Below are 22,073 nucleotides of genomic sequence, written 5' to 3' on the forward strand. Positions count from 1 at the left end.
TCAGTACTGCTGTAACTTTGAATGGTCACTAAATAAACTATTGTAAGTAAAGGACTACCTGTACTTAACTTCCAAGCTGATATAGGCTCAGTCAGGAGCTGCCACAAGCTAAGGCTTCTCTCCCACTGCTTCTCTGCTAAAAGACCCATCAAAGAATTGGCTTTCCTTATTTGGCTATAGATGGCTATTGAAGATGGCAATTTCCATCTGTTGCTTGTCTGTCCCTTTAAGTATCCCCTCACCCCCAAGTGGGTAGCAATATGGGCAGTGGATGCAGCATTATGAAAAAAAAAGTACTGGAGAGAGTTGGACAATAATATATTCCTTACGGTTGAGTATATTAGAATGTACGAAGAATAAACATTGATAATTAGTTTTCATGAGCAGAAAGAACTGTTCCTCAATGGCTCTTTGCTTCATCTGGTAGGACTTTGGCTTGAGCATTTTTACAAACACCAAGATGCGCAACCCGCACCTCTGCTCCAGAGGGTACAACATTGGTAAGAACTGGAATGGGGAGAAAATGATAAGGAAGTGGGATCTTTTACAATCTGGCTACTTCCGGGATTGAGTGTTGGAACTCTTCCATAGATGGAGACCTGATAGCAGAGGTTTGATCCTGAGTTCCTCAGTTGCAGAGGGGCTGAGTGGGAGTCCCCCTTTGTTGAAGGAAGTGGGAATGGCTAGTCTAGAGAAAAGAATGAGGGGTGACATGATAGAGGTATTCCAATATTTGAGGGGCTGCCACAAAGAAGAGGGGGTCAATCTATTCTCCAGAGCACTTGAAGGCAAGACAAGAATCAATGGATGGAAACTAATCAAGGAAGAAAGCAACCTAGAACTAAGGAGAAATTTCCTGAGAGTGAGAACAATTAATCAGTGGAACAACCTGCCTACAGAAGTTGTGAATGGTACATCACTGGAGACTTTTAAGAAGAGATTGGACAACCACTTGTCTGAAATGGTATAGGATCTTCTGCTTGAGCAGGGGATAGAAGGCCTCCAAGAGCCTGGATCGGGCTGCTGTGGGGGTGCAAAGTCGCTCTTCGGCCATGGATCTGGGCTCTGGAGGCTTGGTAAAGGCCTCCGGAGCCTGGATCAGGCCACTGGGGCCCCCCTGCAAAATCGCTCCGCAGCCATGGATCCAGCTTGATGTCAAGTTTGATGTCATGTTTCCGACGTATGGGCTTTTCAAGTGACTCTGAGGCATTGTTTACCTTAAAAGTACTTTGTTAGCCTAATACACCTGCAAATGCTTGCTTGAAGGAATCTGGAATCTGAAATCTCCGCCCCCTTGCATAATATATTAAAACACAATTCTCCACCTTTCTAATTTTGTCATTAATCATATTCTCCTATTAATTTAAAGAATCAGTTTCCCTTCCATTAGAAAACCCGCCAACCTCTCATCTTCTTTAATTTCAGATGGCCTTGAGGAACAATCCTCCTCTTCCCCACTCCCAACCTTAATCCAATCTCTTAAAGCAATACACAAGTTTAACATATGAAATGACTACTTCATCTCTTGTCAAGCAATAACATTCGATGTTAGCAGTATTGACATCATGCTCCGGAGGCTTGGAAAAGGCCTCCGGAGCCCAGATTGGGTTGCTGGGGGTCTGCAAAATCACTCTGCAGCCATACCTGTACTCCTGCTAGCAGCTTAGAAGGAACCGGTTCTTCCATTTAAAAAAAGGTGCCAGAATGCCATTCAATGCATTCTGACAAAAAAGCCCTTCTAATAATCATAATGTGATAACAATAAGAGCAGGTGGTAGAGAAGGGGAATAGGATAATAATACTACTGCTGCCACACAACATGGGTAACTATACTTAGATGTAAAACAATACTGTTTGAAATGTGGGCTTGATAGTAACCACAAGGAGGATAGAGTTTCTGGGGGAAACTAACAGGTGATGTTTGGACTCCTGGCCTCAAGTTCCATGGAGTAAAGAAGGTGGAAAGGTCGGGGCTTCCAGTAGTGAAATTAGGATCGCTTTCCCCCATTGTTCAACTGTCTGGAACAGGGGTCCCCAAACCCTGGTCTGTGGACCAGTACCGGGTCATGGCATGCCAGCAAGCGGTCCGCACAAACAAGCAAAGCCCCATCCACAGGATACAGGCAGCACACAAAACCAGGCCCGCTCCGGTCTGTGGAAAAATCTCTCACCACGTAACTGGTCCCTGGTGCCCAAAAGGTTGGGGGCCTCTGGTCTGGAAGTCTCCAATCATCCACCATGGGTTTATGTGGACAAATATCAAAACCAGACCTGGGGGGGAGGGTCTGGTATCCTTTGATAAAATAATAATAATAATAATAATAATAATAATAATAATAATAATAATAATAATAATAATAATAATAATAATGACGACCCGGAGCACCACTTGAACACCATTGGCATTGACAAATTCGCGATTTGTTGTTGTTAGCTGTGAAGTCGTGACCGACCCATCGCGACCCTATCGACAACGTTCCTCCAGGCCTTCCTGTCCTCTACCATCTTCTGGAGTCGATTTAAGCTCACGCCTAATGCTTCAGTGACTCCATCCAGCCACCTCATTCTCTGTTGTCCCCTTCTTCTATTGCCCTCAATCTTTCCCAGCATTAGGCTCTTCTCCACTGAGTCCTTCCTTCTCCTTAGGTGCCCAAAGTATTTGAGTTTTAGCTTTAGGATCTGGCCTTCTAAAGAGCAGTCACGGTTGATTTCCTCTAGGACTGACCGGTTTGATCACCTTGCAGTCCAAGGGACTCGCAGGAGTCTTCTCCAGCACCATAGTTCAAAGGCCTCAATTCCTTGGCGCTCACCCTTTTTTATGGTTCAGCTTTCATTGCCATACATTGCAACTGGGAAGACCATAGCCTTGACTATACGCACTTTTGTTGACAGGGTGATATCTCTGCTTTTTAGTGTGCTGTCTAGATTTGCCATGGCTTTCCTCCCCAGGAGCAAGGTCTTTTAATTTCTTGGCTACAGTCCCCATCTGCAGTGATCTTGGAGCCCAGGAAAATAAAATCTGTCACTACCTCCATTTCTTCCCCATCTATTTGCCAGGAATTGAGAGGGCCGGATGCCATGATCTTGGTTTTCTTAATGTTAAGTTTCAACCCAACTTTTGCACTCTCCTTCACTCACAACAAGAGGCTCTTTAGTTCTTCTTCACTTTCTGCCATTAGAGTGGTATCATCTGCATATCTTAGGTTGTTGATATTTCTTCCGGCAATTTTTAATTCCAACTTTTGATTCATCTAGCCTTTCTCATGATGTGCTCTGCATATAAGTTAAATAGGCAGGGCGACAGTATACAGCCTTGCCGGACTCCTTTCCCAAGTTTGAACCAATCAGTGGTTCTGTGTCCAGTTCTCACTGTTGCTTCTTGGCCCACATATAGGTTTCTCAAGAGACAAATAAGATGGTCTGGTACGCCCATCTCTTTAAGAACTTGCCACAGTTTGTTATGTTCCACACAATCAAAGGCTTTAGCATAGTCAATGAAGCAAAAGTAGATGTTTTTCTGGAACTCTCTAGCTTTCTCCATGATCCAGCGTATGTTGGCAATTTGATCTCTAGTTCCTCTGCCTCTTTGAAATCCTGCCTGTACTTCTGGTAGTTCTCGATCCACATACTGCTGGAGTCTAGCTTGTAGGATTTTAAGCATAACTTTACTAGCATGAGAAATGAGTGCAATGGTACGATAGTTTGAACATTCTTTGGCACTTCCTTTCTTTGGAATTGGAATGTAAACTGATCTTTTCCAATCCTGTGGCCACTGTTGAGTTTTCCAAATTTGCTGGCAAATTGAGTGTAGCACTTTTACTGCATCGTCTTTTAAGATTTTGAATAGCTCAGCTGGAATACTGTCACCCTCAGTAGCTTTGTTGTTGCTCAGCTTTTCTAAGGCCCACTTCACTTCACATTCTAGGATGTCTGGCTCGAGGTCAGTGACCACCTCATTGTGATTATCTGGGATGTTAAGCTCATTCTTGTATAGTTCTTCTGTGTAATTTTGCCACCTCTTCTTAATCTCTTCTGCCTCTGTTAGGTCCTTGCCATTTTGGTCCTTTATCATGCCCATTTTTGCATTAAATATAGTCAATCTGATTTCTGTGTTGACCGTCTGGTGATGTCCATGTGTAGAGCCGTCTCTTGGGTTGTTGGAAAAGAGTGTTTGCTATGACCATCGTATTCTCTTGACAAAATTCTATCAGCCTGTGCCCTGCTTCATTTTGTACTCCAAGGCCAAAGTTGCCTGTTATTCCGGTTATCTTTTGGCTTCCTACTTTAGCATTCCAATCCCCCATGATGATAAGAACATCATTTTTTGGTGTTAGTTCTATAAGGTGCTGTAGGGCTTCATGGATTACTGCCTTGTCGTGGCGAAGGGGCTTGCGTAATTCAATGAAGCTATGAGCTATGCCGTGCAGGGCCACCCAAGACGGACAGGTCATAGCCGAGAGTTCTGACAAAACGTGATCCACTGGAGAAGGAAATGGCAACCCACTCCAGTATCTTTGCCATGAAAACCCTATGGACAGTACCAAAAGGCAAAACGATATGACGCTGGAAGATGAGCCCCTCAGGTCGGAAGGCGTCCAATATGCTACTGGGGAAGAGCAGAGGGCTAGTACTAGTAGTGCCAGAAAGAATGAAGCGACTGGGCCAAAGCCGAAAGGACGCTCAGCTGTGGATGTGTCTGGTGGTGAAAGGAAAGTCCGATGCTGTAAAGATTTTTTCTCCATAGTTTGGCTAGAGATTAATAAGGAGAATAGAGATAGGCGCTCGTGGCGCGTAAATGAGAATTTGTTTTGAAACTAGAGAAATGTGGAAGAATGTAAACAGCGGATGAAGGGTTTTGTTTTTTTTTGAAATTAATATGAATAAGGGCACCTCTATGGACATGGTTTGGGATGCTAGCAAGGCCTATATGAGAGGGGTGTTGATATATATGAATAATAAACATAGATGTGCTGTGGAAGCTAAGAGGAAAGAATTGGAGAATGAAATAAAGGAAAAAGAAAAGGTTTTGATTTTGAATCCAGAGGATGTGAAGTCTAAGGAGGCTATTAAACTGTTAAGAGGAATGGATTGAGTATATCCAGAACAAATATGGGACAAATGGATTGAGTATATCCAGAACAAATATGGGACTAAAAAGTTTCATGTAGCATTTGAATATGCCTTCCCTTCTTTTCTCTTTTTTTTTCTCTTTTTTATATATTTTATATTAATAGTGTTTGTAGTTATCCTATCCCCTTCATGGATTACTGCCTTGTCGTGGCGAAGGGGCTTGCGTAATTCAATGAAGCTATGAGCTATGCCGTGCAGGGCCACCCAAGACGGACAGGTCATAGCCGAGAGTTCTGACAAAACGTGATCCACTGGAGAAGGAAATGGCAACCCACTCCAGTATCTTTGCCATGAAAACCCTATGGACAGTACCAAAAGGCAAAACGATATGACGCTGGAAGATGAGCCCCTCAGGTCGGAAGGCGTCCAATATGCTACTGGGGAAGAGCAGAGGGCTAGTACTAGTAGCGCCAGAAAGAATGAAGCGACTGGGCCAAAGCTGAAAGGACGCTCAGCTGTGGATGTGTCTGGTGGTGAAAGGAAAGTCCGATGCTGTAAAGATTTTTTCTCCATAGGAACCTGGAATGTAAGATCCATGAATCAAGGAAAGCTGGACGTGGTCAAACAAGAGATGACAAGACTGAACATCGACATCTTAGGTATCAGCGAACTAAAATGGACAGGAATGGGTGAATTTAATTCAGATGACCATCAGGTATACTACTGCGGGCAAGAATCCCTCAGAAGAAATGGAGTAGCCTTCATAGTCAATAAAAGAGTAGGAAAAGCAATACTGGGATACAATCCTCAAAATGACAGAATGATCTCAGTTCGAATCCAAGGCAAACCATTCAATATCACAGTAGTCCAAGTCTATGCCCCAACCACCAGTGCTGAAGAGAATGAAATTGACCGGTTCTATGAAGCCCTACAGCACCTTATTGAACTAACACCAAAAAATGATGTCCTTATCATCATCGGGGATTGGAATGCTAAAGTAGGAAGCCAAAAGATAACTGGAATAACAGGCAAGTTTGGCCTTGGAGTACAAAATGAAGCAGGGCACAGGCTGATAGAATTTTGTCAAGAGAATACGATGGTCATAGCAAACACTCTTTTCCAACAACCCAAGAGACGGCTCTACACATGGACATCACCAGACGGTCAACACAGAAATCAGATTGACTATATGCTCTGCAGCCAAAGATGGAGAAGCTCTATACAGTCAGTAAAAACAAGACCAGGAGCTGACTGTGGCTCAGACCATGAGCTTCTCCTTGCAAAGTTTAGGCTTAAACTGAAGAAAGTAGGGAAAAGCACTAGGCCACTCAGGTATGAATTAAATCATATCCCTGTCGAATATACAGTAGAGGTGACAAATAGATTTAAGGAATTAGATCTGATAGACAGAGTGCCTGAAGAACTATGGACAGAGGTTCGCGACATTGTACAACAGGTAGCAACCAAAACCATCCCAAAGAAAAAGAAATGCAAGAAAGCAAAATGGCTGTCTGAGGAAGCTTTGCAAATAGCTGAGGAAAGGAGGGAAGCGAAAGGCAAGGGAGAAAAAGAAAGATACGCCCAATTGAATGCAGAATTCCAGAGAATAGCTAGAAGAGATAAGAATGCCTTCTTAAATGAACAGTGCAAAGAAATAGAAGAAAACAATAGAATAGGGAGGACCAGAGATCTTTTCAAGAAAATTGGAGAGATGAAGGGAACGTTTAATGCAAAAATTGGCATGATAAAGGACCAAAATGGCAGGGACCTAACAGAGGCAGAAGAGATTAAGAAGAGGTGGCAAAATTACACAGAAGAACTATACAAGAATGAGCTTAACGTCCCAGATAATCACAATGAGGTGGTCACTGACCTCGAGCCAGACATCCTAGAATGTGAAGTGAAGTGGGCCTTAGAAAAGCTGAGCAACAACAAAGCTAGTGGAGGTGACAGTATTCCAGCTGAGCTATTCAAAATCTTAAAAGACGATGCAGTAAAAGTGCTACACTCAATTTGCCAGCAAATTTGGAAAACTCAACAGTGGCCACAGGATTGGAAAAGATCAGTTTACATTCCAATTCCAAAGAAAGGCTGTGCCAAAGAATGTTCAAACTATCGCACCATTGCACTCATTTCTCATGCTAGCAAAGTCATGCTTAAAATCCTACAAGCTAGACTTCAGCAGTATGTGGATCGAGAACTACCAGAAGTACAGGCAGGATTTCGAAGAGGCAGAGGAACTAGAGATCAAATTGCCAACATACGCTGGATCATGGAGAAAGCTAGAGAGTTCCAGAAAAACATCTACTTCTGCTTCATTGACTATGCTAAAGCCTTTGATTGTGTGGATCATAACAAACTGTGGCAAGTTCTTAAAGAGATGGGAGTACCAAACCATCTTATTTGTCTCTTGAGAAACCTATATGCGGGTCAAGAAGCAACAGTGAGAACTGGACATGGAACCACTGATTGGTTCAAAATTGGGAAAGGAGTCCGGCAAGGCTGTATACTGTCGCCCTGCCTATTTAACTTATATGCAGAGCACATCATGAGAAAGGCAGGGCTAGATGAATCAAAAGTTGGAATTAAGATTGCCGGAAGAAATATCAACAACCTAAGATACGCAGATGATACCACTCTAATGGCAGAAAGTGAAGAAGAACTAAAGAGCCTCTTGTTGCGGGTGAAGAAGGAGAGTGCAAAACTTGGGTTGAAACTTAACATTAAGAAAACCAAGATCATGGCATCTGGCCCTCTCAATTCCTGGCAAATAGATGGGGAAGAAATGGAGGTAGTGACAGATTTTATTTTCCTGGGCTCCAAGATCACTACAGATGGGGACTGTAGCCAAGAAATTAAAAGACGCTTGCTCCTGGGGAGGAAAGCCATGGCAAATCTAGACAGCACACTAAAAAGCAGAGACATCACCCTGTCAACAAAAGTGCGTATAGTCAAGGCTATGGTCTTCCCAGTTGCAATGTATGGCAGTGAAAGTTGGACCATAAGAAAGGGTGAGCGCCAAGGAATTGAGGCCTTTGAACTATGGTGCTGGAGAAGACTCCTGCGAGTCCCTTGGACTGCAAGGTGATCAAACCGGTCAGTCCTAGAGGAAATCAACCGTGACTGCTCTTTAGAAGGCCAGATCCTGAAGCTAAAACTCAAATACTTTGGCCACCTAATGAGAAGGAAGGACTCACTGGAGAAGAGCCTAATGCTGGGAAAGATCGAGGGCACTAGAAGAAGGGGACGACAGAGAATGAGGTGGCTGGATGGAGTCACTGAAGCAGTAGGCATGAGCTTAAATGGACTCCAGAAGATGGTAGAGGACAGGAAGGCCTGGAGGAATGTTGTCCATAGGGTCGCGATGGGTCGGACACGACTTCGCAGCTAACAACAACAACAGGGCTTCATAGAACTGGTCAATTTCATCCTCTCTAGCACTGGTGATTGGGGTATAGACTTGGACTACTGTGATATTGCATGGTTTGCCTTGGATTCGAACTGAGATCATTCTGTCATTTTGAGGATTGTATCCGAGTATTGCTTTTCCTACTCTTTTATTGACTATGAAGGCTACTCCATTTCTTCTGAGGGATTCTTGCCCGCAGTAATATACCTGATGGTCATCTGAATTAAATTCACCCATTCCTGTCCATTTTAGATGTCGATGTTCAGTCTTGTCTTTACATTCCAGGTTCCTATGGAGAAAAAATCTTTACAGCATCAGACTTTCCTTTCACCACCAGACACATCCACAGCTGAGCGTCCTTTTGGCTTTGGCCCAGTCGCTTCATTCTTTCTGGCGCTACTAGTACTAGCCCTCTGCTCTTCCCTAGTAGCATATTGGATGCCTTTTGACCTGAGGGGCTCATCTTCCAGCATCATATTGTTTTGCCTTTTGGTACTGTCCATAGGGTTTTCATGGCAAAGATACTGGAGTGGGTTGCCATTTCCTTCTCCAGTGGATCACCTTTTGTCAGAACTCTGCTATGACCTTTCCGTCTTGGGTGGCACTGCATGGCATAATTCATTGAATTATGCAAGCCCCTTCACCACAACAAGGCAGTAATCCATGAAGCGGAAATTCACAATTAATCAATTGCAAAAGGCGGCCTTACTAGGAACTGCTTCCATCCTGCGATGATATCTGTAATACCATCAAACATCCACATCTGCCTATCCTAGGTCCTTGGTAAGGACTTGATAGGTATACAAAAATGCCAAATCCAGTCTGAACATCTGGCTGACTGTGCAATGATTAATAATAATAACAATAACAACAACAACAACAACAACAACAACAACAACAACAACAATTATAATAATAGTAATGATGATGATGATGATGTTGGAAGGGACCTTGGAGGTCATCTAATCCAACCCCCAGCTCAGGCAGGAAACCCTATACCATTTCAGACAAGTGGCTTTCCAGTCTCTTCCAGTGTTGGAGCATTCACAACTTCTGGAGGCAGGTTGTTCCTCTGAGTAATTGTTCTCACTGTCAGGAAGTTTCTCCTTAGTTCTAGGTTACTTCTGTCCTTGATTAGTTTCCATCCGTTGCTTCTAGTCCTGCCCTCAGGTGCTTTGGAGAATAGCTTGACTTCTTTGTTGCAGCCCCTGAGATATTGGAACACAGCTATCATGTCACCCCTAGTCCTCCTCTTTATTAAACTAGACATACCCAATTCCAGCAACTGTTCCTTATATGTTTTAGCCTCCAGTCCCCTGATCATCTTTGTTGCAATTCATCCAATTGTTTTCTCTCTGTGTTCTAGGGATGGTACCTGAATATTTATCACTACCTGTAGGGGCTGTTGTTCCTCAGCGTTTCCATTCCCAGGGAATGGGGATCATACCAGCTGCTGGAATTGCTGCTGTTGGTGCTTTTCCCAACTTTCCCACTCCTCAGGTTGTGGCTGCCCCTGAAAGGACACCTCGGCACGTTTTTCCTGAAACATGGTTGTGGCACCTGGTTATGATAAAGTAAGTTGATGGAGCAGCCTAAGAGATTCCCCGGTTCTGTCCCAGCCTACTACGTCCTTGTTACTTCACAAGGCAACCCCTAATTTAGCAGTAAACTGGATAGATAAACCCCCTTTTATTGAAGTTACAGATTTTGTCCATAAACAAAACGGAGCACAAGCCAAAACAGGAAATAACCCACTGGTAAAATAAACAGACCATCATCTCTTGACACCAAAGTTATTTGCAAACAGTTGCCTCCAGCAACCAGCCCTGCCCACACATTCCCTTTTTGTTACGCAGCCCCCAAGTCATGGCTTCTCACTGCTTCCTCCTTCTCCCCTGGAGTCGTCCCACTGCCTCCCTCTGATTTACTTGTGTGACTTGTCTACATTTCTGAGTGTCTCTGAGGTCTTCCAGCTGTGCTTCCTCTGAGTCTGACTCCGCCTCCCAGCCAGCTGGCTTTCAGCTTGACCACGAGTGGAGGGGCCAGGTTCTTCCTCACTTTGTAAGTCTTGTAATTCATCAGAGCCTTCCTCCAACTCTGATGGCTCCCCAGGCCCCCCTTCCTCCTCCTCCTCTGATTCCTCGGACTCAGCTGCTGGGATCACAGGCTAGCATGGAATCACAACATCCACTGGAGACCAATTTCTCCAACCTTGGGAGCTTTCCAGACAGGGATGGCTATAGCTACCCCCATCACCCTCCAACTCAAGGGGCAATTTTGAGCTGGCTTGGCTGAACACGAAGACAGTTGCAATCCAATATTTCCAGAAGGCACCAGAAGAAGACAACTGTTTAAAACATATGTGCAAGGAGTCTGCCTGCAATTCAACTTGAACTTAATATTGTTTTTTTTAAATAAAACTCTCAAGACAGTTCATGTCACAGCACTCTAAATCTATATTGCTGTGCAGACATCTGGTTTACTGAAGTGTGTTTTGGGAGTGTGTTTTGAATGGTGGGTGTGTTCTGATTGGGTGGAGCTGGCAGCTGAGACCAGCCCATCCACTCAGAACACACCCCCACCCAATCAGAACACACCCACCATTCAAAACACACTCCCACCCAATCAGAACACACTTGGTCCCCCACCCAATCAGAGCACACCTCCACCCACAGAACACACCCCCTCTGGCAGTTTAAAAAAGAGGAACAAACAGCCACATGCTTCTCCCAGAAGAGGGAAGCTGGGGCCGCCAGCCTGATGATGACGGATGGGATTCCGTTGAAACGTTGCGCCTACACCTTTAGTTCTACGCGGGGAAAAACCCGAAAAACCAAGGATCCATATATATATATATATATATATATGTAAATTTTAAATTGCTAACAAAGAATTGGGGCCTAGCAAGGTAATCTAAAAATAGTTAACAAGTATTTGACATATATATATATATATAAACTGCCGACACACACGCGCACACACACACACACACACACACACACACACACACACACACATATATATATATATATCACACACACACACACACACACACATATATATATTGTAAATCACAGTCATGTGACCATGGGAGGCTTCAAATGGCTGATTGCCAAGTGCCCAAAATGCTAAGATGAGATTGGGGGTGTGTTTGTGCCCAGCCGCCATAACTTTGAATATGTGTAGCTTTGTGGGGGGACACCATCATAACTTCAAGCAATTGTTAAGTGACTGGTTGTAAATTAAATTAAAGCCTGTAGCCAGTTTTAACTATTATCCTCTGTCTCCTTGATGGAGTTCCTTAGAGGCAAATCCTCTGCTTATGACCACAATTGGGCCCAACATTTATGTTGCTAAGCAAGAGAGGTATTAAGTGAATTTTGCCCCATTTTACAACTTGTTAACTAGTGACACGGTTGTTATGGGACTCTGGCTTCTCCATTGACTTTTCTTGTCAGAAGATCACAAAGGGGATCATGTGACCCTGGGGACTCTACAAGTATCATAAATATGAGCCAGTTGTGAAGCGTTCAAAGTTTGATCACAACCACGAGGATGTGGTAATGGTGTCAAAGAGTGAAAATTTGGCAGCTACATGCCTCTCTCTGTTTTCATTTTGCTATTAGAATAAGGCGGGGGAGAGGAGAGGTTTTTGAATGTGTTAGTTAGAGAAATGAAACCTCTCCAGTTCTTGCTGAACGTCAGTAGTGTGGAAACCTTTAAGGACATTCTAGCAGGTGTGAAGAAGATAGCAGATGGTTCCAATAACAAAGAGAACATATTTACATGAGTTACGTGGACATCTGGGGTGGTTTGGCTGGGAAAGTCATTGTTATATGTTATGGTCTGATGCCTTGGGATTTTAAAGTTAGTTTTACCTCACCTTTACCAGGCCATATATTTGATAAACAGTAAGATTTTCAGAAATGAAAATAATCCTGGACTTTTATTTGGATATTTCAGCTGGAAGTTGACAAATGGGCATAAATGTGAAAAATGGCCATAAGTCACTTTTTTCAGTGCTGTTGTAACTTGGAATGGTCAATAAACAAATGGTTGGAAGTTGTGGACTACCTGTAGTAGATTTGCTTCCCTCACTTTCTGTTCTCTTGCGTCTTTCAGTGATTCTCAAGGAAATAGCCCTTCTCACCTCCTTGGTTCTGGCAGAAAGAGGGATGTATCTGAAGAATCCAAGGAGATTGCTCTTCCTGTGACTATCCCGGACACCATCACTGAATGGAAAGCTGGAGCTTTCTGTCTTTCAACAGACACAGGCTTTGGCCTGGCCCAACCCACTTCCCTGAAGACCTTCCAGCCATTCTTCATTGAACTCACTTTGCCCTATTCCGTGGTGCGAGGAGAAGCCTTCCTACTCAAGGCTACAGTCTTCTCCTACCAGGATTACTGCATCCGGGTAAGGAGAACTTAATGGCTTCTGTGGAATCTTCTGTTGTATTCTTGAAATTGCTCGGTTCTCTTCCTCTGCTTATTTGCTCCAGTTCAGAATAACACAATAGCAGAGTTGGAAGAGATCTTGTAAATCTTCTAGTCAAACCTCTCTTCAAGCAGGAACCTATATCATTCTGGACAAATGGCTGGCCAATCTCTTCTTAAAAACCTCCAGGGATAGAGCACCCACAATTTCTGGAAGCAAGCTGAGTAATTTTTCTCACTGTCAGGAAATTTCTCCTTAGTTCTAGGTTGCTTCCTTGATTAGTTTCCATCCATGGCTTCTTGTTCTGCCTTCAGGTGCTTAATTCTTAACTGTCCATGGATTGCATTCAAGCTCTCAAAACCACCTGAGATTATCCTGCCCTGGTTTGCAAATACACACACAGACAGACAGACACAGAGCTGAATTACCTACTGGATTTTACACATCTGAAACTATCTTACTGTATTTCTTTAAGAGACTGTGTTTGCATTTCTCTCACTCCCATCTTCGCCAGAGAATGGGCTTTCAATACTTCCCACCCCCCTTTAGTACAGTATTTCAAGCTTGATGACTTTAAGATGTTTGGACTTCAACACCCAGAATTCTCCAGCCAGCAGCTGAAGTCCACTCAACTTAAAGTTGCTGAGTTTGAAAACACTATTCTAGTGGATGCTTGTCTACTGAATTATACAGCTATGAAAGTAATGGGTGCCTAAGGGGAAATGAACTAGAACAGTGGACCCCAACTTTTGGGGCATCAGGGACCAATTCCGTGGAGAAAGGTTTTTCCGTGGACCTGAGGGGGTGTGGTTTTGCATACTCCCTGCATCCCGTGGATGGAGTTTCACTTGTTTGTGCAGCATGGTTTCTGGCATGCCATGGACCAGCACTAGTCCATGGACTGGGGGTTAGCGATCCCTGAACTAGAACTTGCAGAGAAAGTGTAGGTTGTACCCAGAAGACTGTGGCTGGGATCTGGCTTTACCATTAGCCAGAATGGGGTTGATCTCCCTTTTCAGTTCTTTAATTGGTTATTTTACCAAGAATAGCAAAGAGAAGCTTATAGGATTCCTACCTCAAGGACTAGAATAACTGGAGTTCTATATGCACTATGATGACAAGACTTTGGACACAGTGCTACATTCTTTATCTTTGGCAACATAGCACTTGGACCAGCTTGGCTGTTTCCTTCCTCATACATTCATGCCTACAATATGGAAATATGACTAGTTTTTAATTCAACCAGTCATAGTTCCATATTCAAAAAGTGTATTTGTAATTTATTCCAAAAGATTGTGAGAGATGGTTCAGATGGAGGGAGAGTTGAGGAAGCTGGTTACAGTGAAGTAGCACTTTCTCAGGAAGGAGCGGCACATTCTGGAAAGTAGGGCAGTTGAGAGGCACCACAGCTTGGAGCTGGATAGGAGACAGAGATTTTTGGATAGCCATTTCCTAGAAACTCTCAGGATATACTTGTTAGACTGCGAATGTTAAGGGTTTAGTCCAGCAACATTCTGTCTGTTGTGTACTGTATAAGCAGATCATAATCATAACATAAAGTTTGAAGGGACCTTGGAGGTCATCTAGTCCAACCCCCTGCTCAGGCAGGAAACCCTGTACCATTTCAGACAAATGGCTGTCCAGTCTCTTCTTAAGAAATTCCAGTATTGGAGCATTCACAGCTTTTGGAGACAGGTTGTTCCACTGGTTAATTGTTCTAACTGTCAGGAAGTTTCTCCTTAGTTCTAGGTTGCTTCTCTCCTTGATGAGTTTCCATCCGAATTGTTTGACATCAACCCCGAGCTTAGCCTGACACAGAGATAGATTGTCATGGTTCCGACAAATGAAACTCTTCAAAGAACTTCGAGGCATTGGTTACCTTAAAGAATCTTTATTTGAGTAGCACAGCATCAGCACTAACATAGTCGAAGCCAAAAACAGAGTTCCCCTCCCCTGAGCACATAGTATCAAAGCACAATTCCCTCCTCCAATTAACAGTCATAAATCACATTCTCTAATTAGTTTGAAATGCAGGCTTCCCCTCCAGTTCTCCAGCTCGCCAATTCTTATCATCTCTTATTTCAATAACCTTGGTTCACACACTAGGTTCAGTACTGTTATGTCTAGCTAAAATCTCATGCATGTTCCTCCCCCCCCTGCCCAGTATCATCTAACTCTAACTCTAAGAGTAAAACAAAAGAAGAAAATGGTTGCATCTCCATATGTTGTCAAAGCAAAAACATTCGATGTTAGCAGCATAGATATAGGTAAAGGCAGAACCTTTCAAGGTGTACTGCCTAGTTTCTAGGAGAATAAAAGAGTTTTGAACATACTGTACATCATCCTTTTCATTCATTCAGTCACTCATTCATTTATATATGTATATGTGTGTGTTGGTGACATAAAAATTCAATAAGCAAAGAAACAAATATTCAAACAATATTGTTGTTATTCTTAGCTGCGAAGTCGTGTTCGACCCATCGCGACCCTATCGACAACGTTCCTCCAGGCCTTCCTGTCCTCTACCATCTTCTGGAGTCCATTTAAGCTCATGCCTAATGCTTCAGTGACTCCATCCAGCCACCTCATTCTCTGTCGTCCCCTTCTTCTATTGCCCTCAATCTTTCCCAGCATTAGGCTCTTCTCCAGTGAGTCCTTCCTTCTCCTTAGGTGCCCAAAGTATTTGAGTTTTAGCTTCAGGATCTGGCCTTCTAAAGAGCAGTCAGGGTTGATCTCCTCTAGGACTGACCGATTTGATCGCCTTGCAGTCCAAGGGACTCGCAGGAGTCTTCTCCAGCACCATAGCTCAAAGGCTTCAATTCTTTGGCACTCAGCCTTTCTTATGGTCCAACTTTCACTGCCATACATTGCAACTGGGAAGACCATATAGCCTTGACTATACACACTTTTGTTGACAGGGTGATGTTTCTGCTTTTTAGTGTGCTGTTTAGATTTGTTTTGGTTTTCCTCCCAAGGAGCAAGCGTCTTTTAATTTCTTGGCTACAGTCCCCATCTGCAGTGATCTTGGAGCCCAGGAAAATAAAATCTGTCACTACCTCCATTTCTTCCCCATCTATTTGCCAGGAATTGAGAGGGCCGGATGCCATGATCTTGGTTTTCTTAATGTTAAGTTTCAACCCAAGTTTTGCACTCTCCTTCTTCACCCGCAACAATAATAATAAATAATAATAAACCTTTATTGTCAAAGTACAACATGTGTACATTGAGATTAGCTGAGCCTCCCCCCGTGCTCTCCCCCCCCCCAACACACAGTGACAACAAACCCTCCATCCTACCACACCATGTGAACCAACTACACCACACACCGGCCTCCCAAGTCAATTCTGCATAAGTTCACAGAGATTATATCCCATTTAAAAGCCTAACAGCCCATGGATAAAAGCTATTTTTCAGCCTGTTGGTACGGCTGGCTATACTCCTATATCTCCTACCGGATGGTAGGAGACTAAAGAGATACCGTCCAAGAGGCTCTTTAGTTCTTCTTCACTTTTTGCCATTAGAGTGGTATCATCTGCATATCTTAGGTTGTTGATATTTCTTCCGGCAATCTTAATTCCAACTTTTGATTCATCTAGCCCTGCCTTTCTCATGATGTGTTCTACATATAAGTTAAATAGGCAGGGCGACAGTATACAGCCTTGCCGGACTCCTTTCCCAATTTTGAACCAATCAGTGGTTCCGTGTCTAGTTCTCACTGTTGCTTCTTGGCCCTCAAGAGACAAATAAGATGGTCTGGTACGCCCATCTCTTTAAGAACTTGCCACAGTTTGTTATGATCCACACAATCAAAGGCTTTAGCATAGTCAATGAAGCAGAAGTAGATGTTTTTCTGGAAGTCTCTAGCTTTCTCCATGATCCAGCGTATGTTGGCAATTTGATCTCTAGTTCCTCTGCCTCTTCGAAATCCTGCCTGTACTTCTGGTAGTTCTCGATCCACATACTGCTGTAGTCTAGCTTGTAGAATTTTAAGCATAACTTTACTAGCATGAGAAATGAGTGCAATGGTGCGATAGTTTGAACATTCTTTGGCACTGCCTTTCTTTGGAATTGGAATGTAAACTGATCTTTTCCAATCCTGTGGCCACTGTTGAGTTTTCCAAATTTGCTGGCAAATTGAGTGTAGCACTTTTACTGCACTGTCTTTTAAGATTTTGAATAGCTCAGCTGGAATACTGTCACCTCCACTAGCTTTGTTGTTGCTCAGCTTTTCTAAGGCCCACTTCACTTCACATTCTAGGATGTCTGGCTCGAGGTCAGTGACCAACTCATTGTGATTATCTGGGACGTTAAGCTCATTCTTGTATAGTTCTTCTGTGTAATTTTGCCACCTCTTCTTAATCTCTTCTGCCTCTGTTAGGTCCTTGCCATTTTGGTCCTTTATCATGCCCATTTTTGCATTAAATGTTCCCTTCATCTCTCCAATTTTCTTGAAAAGATCTCTGGTCCTCCCTATTCTATTATTTTCTTCTATTTCTTTGCACTGTTCATTTAAGAAGGCATTCTTATCTCTTCTAGCTATTCTCTGGAATTCTGCATTCAATTGGGCATATCTTTCTTTTTCTCCCTTGCCTTTTGCTTCCCTCCTTTCCTTAGCTATTTGCAAAGCTTCCTCAGACAGCCATTTTGCTTTCTTGCATTTCTTTTTCTTTGGGATGGTTTTGGTTGCTACCTGTTCTACAATGTTGCGAACCTCTGTCCATAGTTCTTCAGGCACTCTGTCTATCAGATCTAATTTCTTAAATCTATTTGTCACCTCTACTGTATAGTCAACAGAGATATGATTTAATTCATACCTGACTGGCCTAGAGCTTTTCCCTTCTTTCTTCAGTTTAAGCCTAAACTTTGCAAGGAGAAGCTCATGGTCTGAGCCACAGTCAGCTCCTGGTCTTGTTTTTACTGACTGTATAGAGCTTCTCCATCTTTGGCTGCAGAGCATATAGTCAATCTGATTTCTGTGTTGACCGTCTGGTGATGTCCATGTGTAGAGCTGTCTCTTGGGTTGTTGGAAAAGAGTGTTTGCTATGACCATCGTATTCTCTTGACAAAATTCTATCAGCCTGTGCCCTGCACTGCAAGGCCAAAGTTGCCTGTTATTCCGGTTATCTTTTGGCTTCCTACTTTAGCATTCCAATCCCCCATGATAAGGACATCATTTTTTGGTGTTAGTTCTATAAGGTGCTGTAGGGTTTCATAGAACCGGTCAATTTCATCCTCTTCAGCACTGGTGGTTGGGGCATAGACTTGGGCTACTGTGATATTGCATGGTTTGCCTTGGATTCGAACTGAGATCATTCTGTCATTTTGAGGATTGTATCCCAGTATTGCTTTTCCTACTTTTTATTGACTATGAAGGCTACTCCATTTCTTCTGAGGGATTCTTGCCCGCAGTAGTATGCCTGATGGTCATCTGAATTAAATCCACCCATTCCTGTCCATTTTAGTTCACTGATACCTAAGATGTCAATGTTCAGTCTTGTCATCTCTTGTTTGACCACATCCAGCTTTCCTTGATTCATGGATCTTAGATTCCAGGTTCCTATGGAGAAAAAATCTTTACAGCATTGGACTTTCCTTTCACCACCAGACACATCCACAGCTGAGCGTCCTTTCGGCTTTGGCCCAGTCACTTCATTCTTTCTGGCGCTACTAGTACTAACCCTCTGCTCTTCCCCAGTAGCATATTGGACACCTTCCGACCTGAGGGGCTCATCTTCCAGTGTCATATCATTTTGCCTTTTGGTACTGTCCATAGGGTTTTCATGGCAAAGATACTGGAGTGGGTTGCCATTTCCTTCTCCAGTGGATCACATTTTGTCAGAACTCTCTGCTATGACCTGTCCTTCATGGGTGGCCCTGCATGGCATAGCTCATAGCTTCATTGAATTGCACAAGCCCCTTCGCCACGACAAGGCAGTAATCCATGAAGGGGAAACAATATTACAGGTGTTCAAAACTTAGCAAATAAATAAAAGCAAAATTGGGGGAGACGAACATCCATCTAATCATAGTATAACTATTGTACAGACTCCCCATGGGATCCCCAGTGTTGCTGGAGACACCATGTTTTCAGGGCCTTTAGAAAGGCTCACAGAGGCCTCATGGGAAATGATGATTATCAACTTTTCTCTGCACTGCAGTGGGGATGTGTAGTTTTCCCACTGAACCATTTTTCCCCCAAATGAATAGGTCAGAATATCTCTGGCTCCTTCTGCTGACTTTGACACATCCCCTACGGAGAAGAAGGAGGATTCCTATTGTATCTGTGCAAATGGAAGAAAAACAGTGTCATGGATGGTGACCCCTAAAATTCTAGGTAAGTGTGACTAAACAATCCTTGTGGGTCAGGGAGACCCCCAAAGGAAGTGGAGCCATTACTTAGAAGATGATCTTTTCCCTCTGTGTATAAAGTAAATCAAGGAGAAGAGTTTTAATTATCATTTCCTCCTAGGATTATAATGGTATACAAGAGAGACCAGGCAAAAAGACATTGCCCAGGGAACAGTCAGTTTGGAGACAGCATCTCCCACAGGTGTACAGAAGGCAGGGCAAGAGGCTCAGAAGAGACCCTCTCTAGTTTCTTGAGCTGTAGAGGAGACAGCGGGAGATTTGTACTTTCAAACATGAAAGATTCTACTAGTATAGATTTACAGTTAAAATAAAATTAACTCATCAGGTTGTGTTAACTGCCTGGTCTACCTTAACTGGCATCAATCCTGCAACTCTGGAAGTTCAATTCTCCTGCTCTCTCCTGTATAGCCCAAGAAACTAGGGAAGGTCTCTTTTGATCCTCTTGCATATCTTGTCAAGATTGATTCACCTTTTCACTTACATTTTCTCCCTTTGCTCATAGCTTGACATGATTGTGGAATGCCAAGGTGGGAGGGATGGTATCCGAGGCAACCGAGACATCTTTGAGAGCTTGGTGCTGATAACTCCAAGATCACTAATGGAGGTGCTCAATGGAGAAGTGGACTTTTCTCATAACAAGAAGAAGTATTACATTGGGCAATATGAACACCTTGTGGGTGGTGGCAAGGGAATCTATTGTTTAATTAATTAAGCTTTTGAGTGGGAAAAACAGAGCTGGTTTTGTTTCTTCTGTGCCAATGTAAATTTTCAGTAAAGTATTATATTCTTGGTAAAATCGTGTCCCAGGAGTTCCTTTTTGTGGGAATGCCAACCGGACAGTTGATGTCTCCCCACTATCCAGCTGCAGGCTCTGCTGTCCCTTATCTGACCATACTCTTGGCAGGGTCTCTGTGCCCAATCTCCCTAGATTGTTCCCACCTACAATTACAATATAAGGGTAGTATATTGTAAGGAGATGATCATTTTTGTTCCAGGGGAGATAAACATCACAGCAAGTGCAGAGGCCGTGAGCTCAAATCAGCTGTGTGGGAATGAAGTAGTGGAGGTGCCCACCATCGGAAACAAAGACGTCGTGATCAAGTCACTATTAGTTGAGGTATATGGGATGCTTTAAACCTGGGCTGGGTAATGAGGGGACACAGACGTCTAGGTAAAGCAGTGGTGGATATCTATGCTAAATGTTGGGGAAGATGCTGAGGAAAATACCAACAGCTGGCAATTTATCCCAGATAGTAGAGCTTCCCAGGACATGAAGAGAAGGTGTGAGATCACCTATCTGAGCTCTGGAGTGCTGCTCCTTGGGAGATGTCTAACAAGATCTGAAGGGAAGAATCTTGTTAGTGATCCATTTACCTCCCCCCCCACACACACACTTTCACTTTCTTCTTCTTTGGATTACAAATTTTACAATAGAAAAAATGGCTACTATAAGAAAAGCAACAAAAACAACAGAAATGACTACAATGAGAACGGGCTTTTTAAAGAAAGCCAGCAAATGATAGAAAAAGGGATTAGTCAAGACTTTACATAAAATAACCCTAGCACTAGCACTTATATACCATTTCACAGTGCTTAACAGCCTTCTCTAAGCAATTTACAGAGTCAGAATATTTGCCCCCAACAATCTGGATCCTCATTTTACCAACCTCAGAAGGATGGAAGGCTGCGCCAACCTTGAGCCGGTCAGGATCAAACTTCCAAACTGCAGGCAGCTGGCAGTCACCAGAAGTAGCCTGGAGTACTGCATTTTAACCACTGCGCCACCATGACTCCTGTTTGAGGAATTAGGAAAAGTACAACTTTATCAATTAACAGGAAGCTGACTAACTTAGGAGAGAGAATGGAAGAGATATATACAATCATTGGGAAAATAAGGCAGATAAGAAAAGTAGAGGATTCTAGAAAAAAATAATTTGAGATTTTAAACAAAATAAAGAAAAAAAAGGAACTTTGGAAAATAAAGCAGAAATAACTAACAGAGGTGGAAAAGGCTCTAGGTAATGTTGCTTTTTTGGACTTAAGAAACCAGGAATTCTACTACAAAATGGGGGCAGTGCAAGAACATAGTGACCTAGAAGAGACTTATGGCAGATTGACCTACAACAAGATTATTGTATGCACAAAAATAGAAACTTAATGAAATTTCCACAACAGAGAAAGGGATTTTGAAAATGTCTGAATTTGCTGTTTAAACAGAAAAATAAAACCAATAAAAACTTTTTTTTGAAAAACTGGAAACCTCATATGAAGTTTTTGCTGGAAGAAAAAAAAATGATATGATTTGTGGTTTTGAGGACTGAAAAAGATGTGGATTAAGTGAAGGGTTAAAACGAATTTGTGTAGTAATCAAGAGGGAGGGAAGAATATAACATTTCTTCATCAGTCTAAGGGGCCAAAGCTAACATTCCTTTCCTAGTCACCTGGATAAAACTTTACTCTCCTTAAGGGAACAAGCAGGTAGATCTTTATGGGGCTGTTCAATGCAAACGAAAACAAAATGACCTTGAAACAACGCAAGCAATTCTGCGTTCCAGGAATATGAATTCTACGTGCTCCTTTTGATGGTTCACCTCTCTTGTTACTTGTTTCAACTGCATTTCCTCTTGGTGAGGGAGGATGAACAGATTGTCAGAAAACATTGCAGACTACACCTTCAGTTTGAGATTCAGACAACACAGACTCATCCCCAACAGCCTGTGCCTGTGTTCAAAAGTGAAGGGATACAGGGCAGAAAAAAACATCCTGCAGCCAAAAAGGGTCCATACCCAT

General features: G+C 43.0%; 1 protein-coding gene across 1 annotated transcript in view; it reads left to right on the forward strand.

Moving 5' to 3' along the window:
• Window positions 1-22,073, forward strand: part of LOC308661146 (pregnancy zone protein-like) — a 116,037-nt gene that overhangs the window by 55,365 nt on the left and 38,599 nt on the right. The window contains exons 20-24 of the mRNA XM_081315939.1: window positions 428-500; window positions 9,846-10,053; window positions 12,602-12,893; window positions 19,122-19,248; window positions 20,279-20,400. Of these exons, the coding sequence (XP_081172065.1) occupies window positions 428-500; window positions 9,846-10,053; window positions 12,602-12,893; window positions 19,122-19,248; window positions 20,279-20,400 (822 nt within the window). The remainder of the gene's footprint in view (window positions 1-427; window positions 501-9,845; window positions 10,054-12,601; window positions 12,894-19,121; window positions 19,249-20,278; window positions 20,401-22,073) is intronic.

This window comes from Vipera berus, assembly GCF_964194415.1.
Source record: "Vipera berus genome assembly, chromosome: 2".
Taxonomy (NCBI): Eukaryota; Metazoa; Chordata; class Lepidosauria; order Squamata; family Viperidae; genus Vipera; species Vipera berus.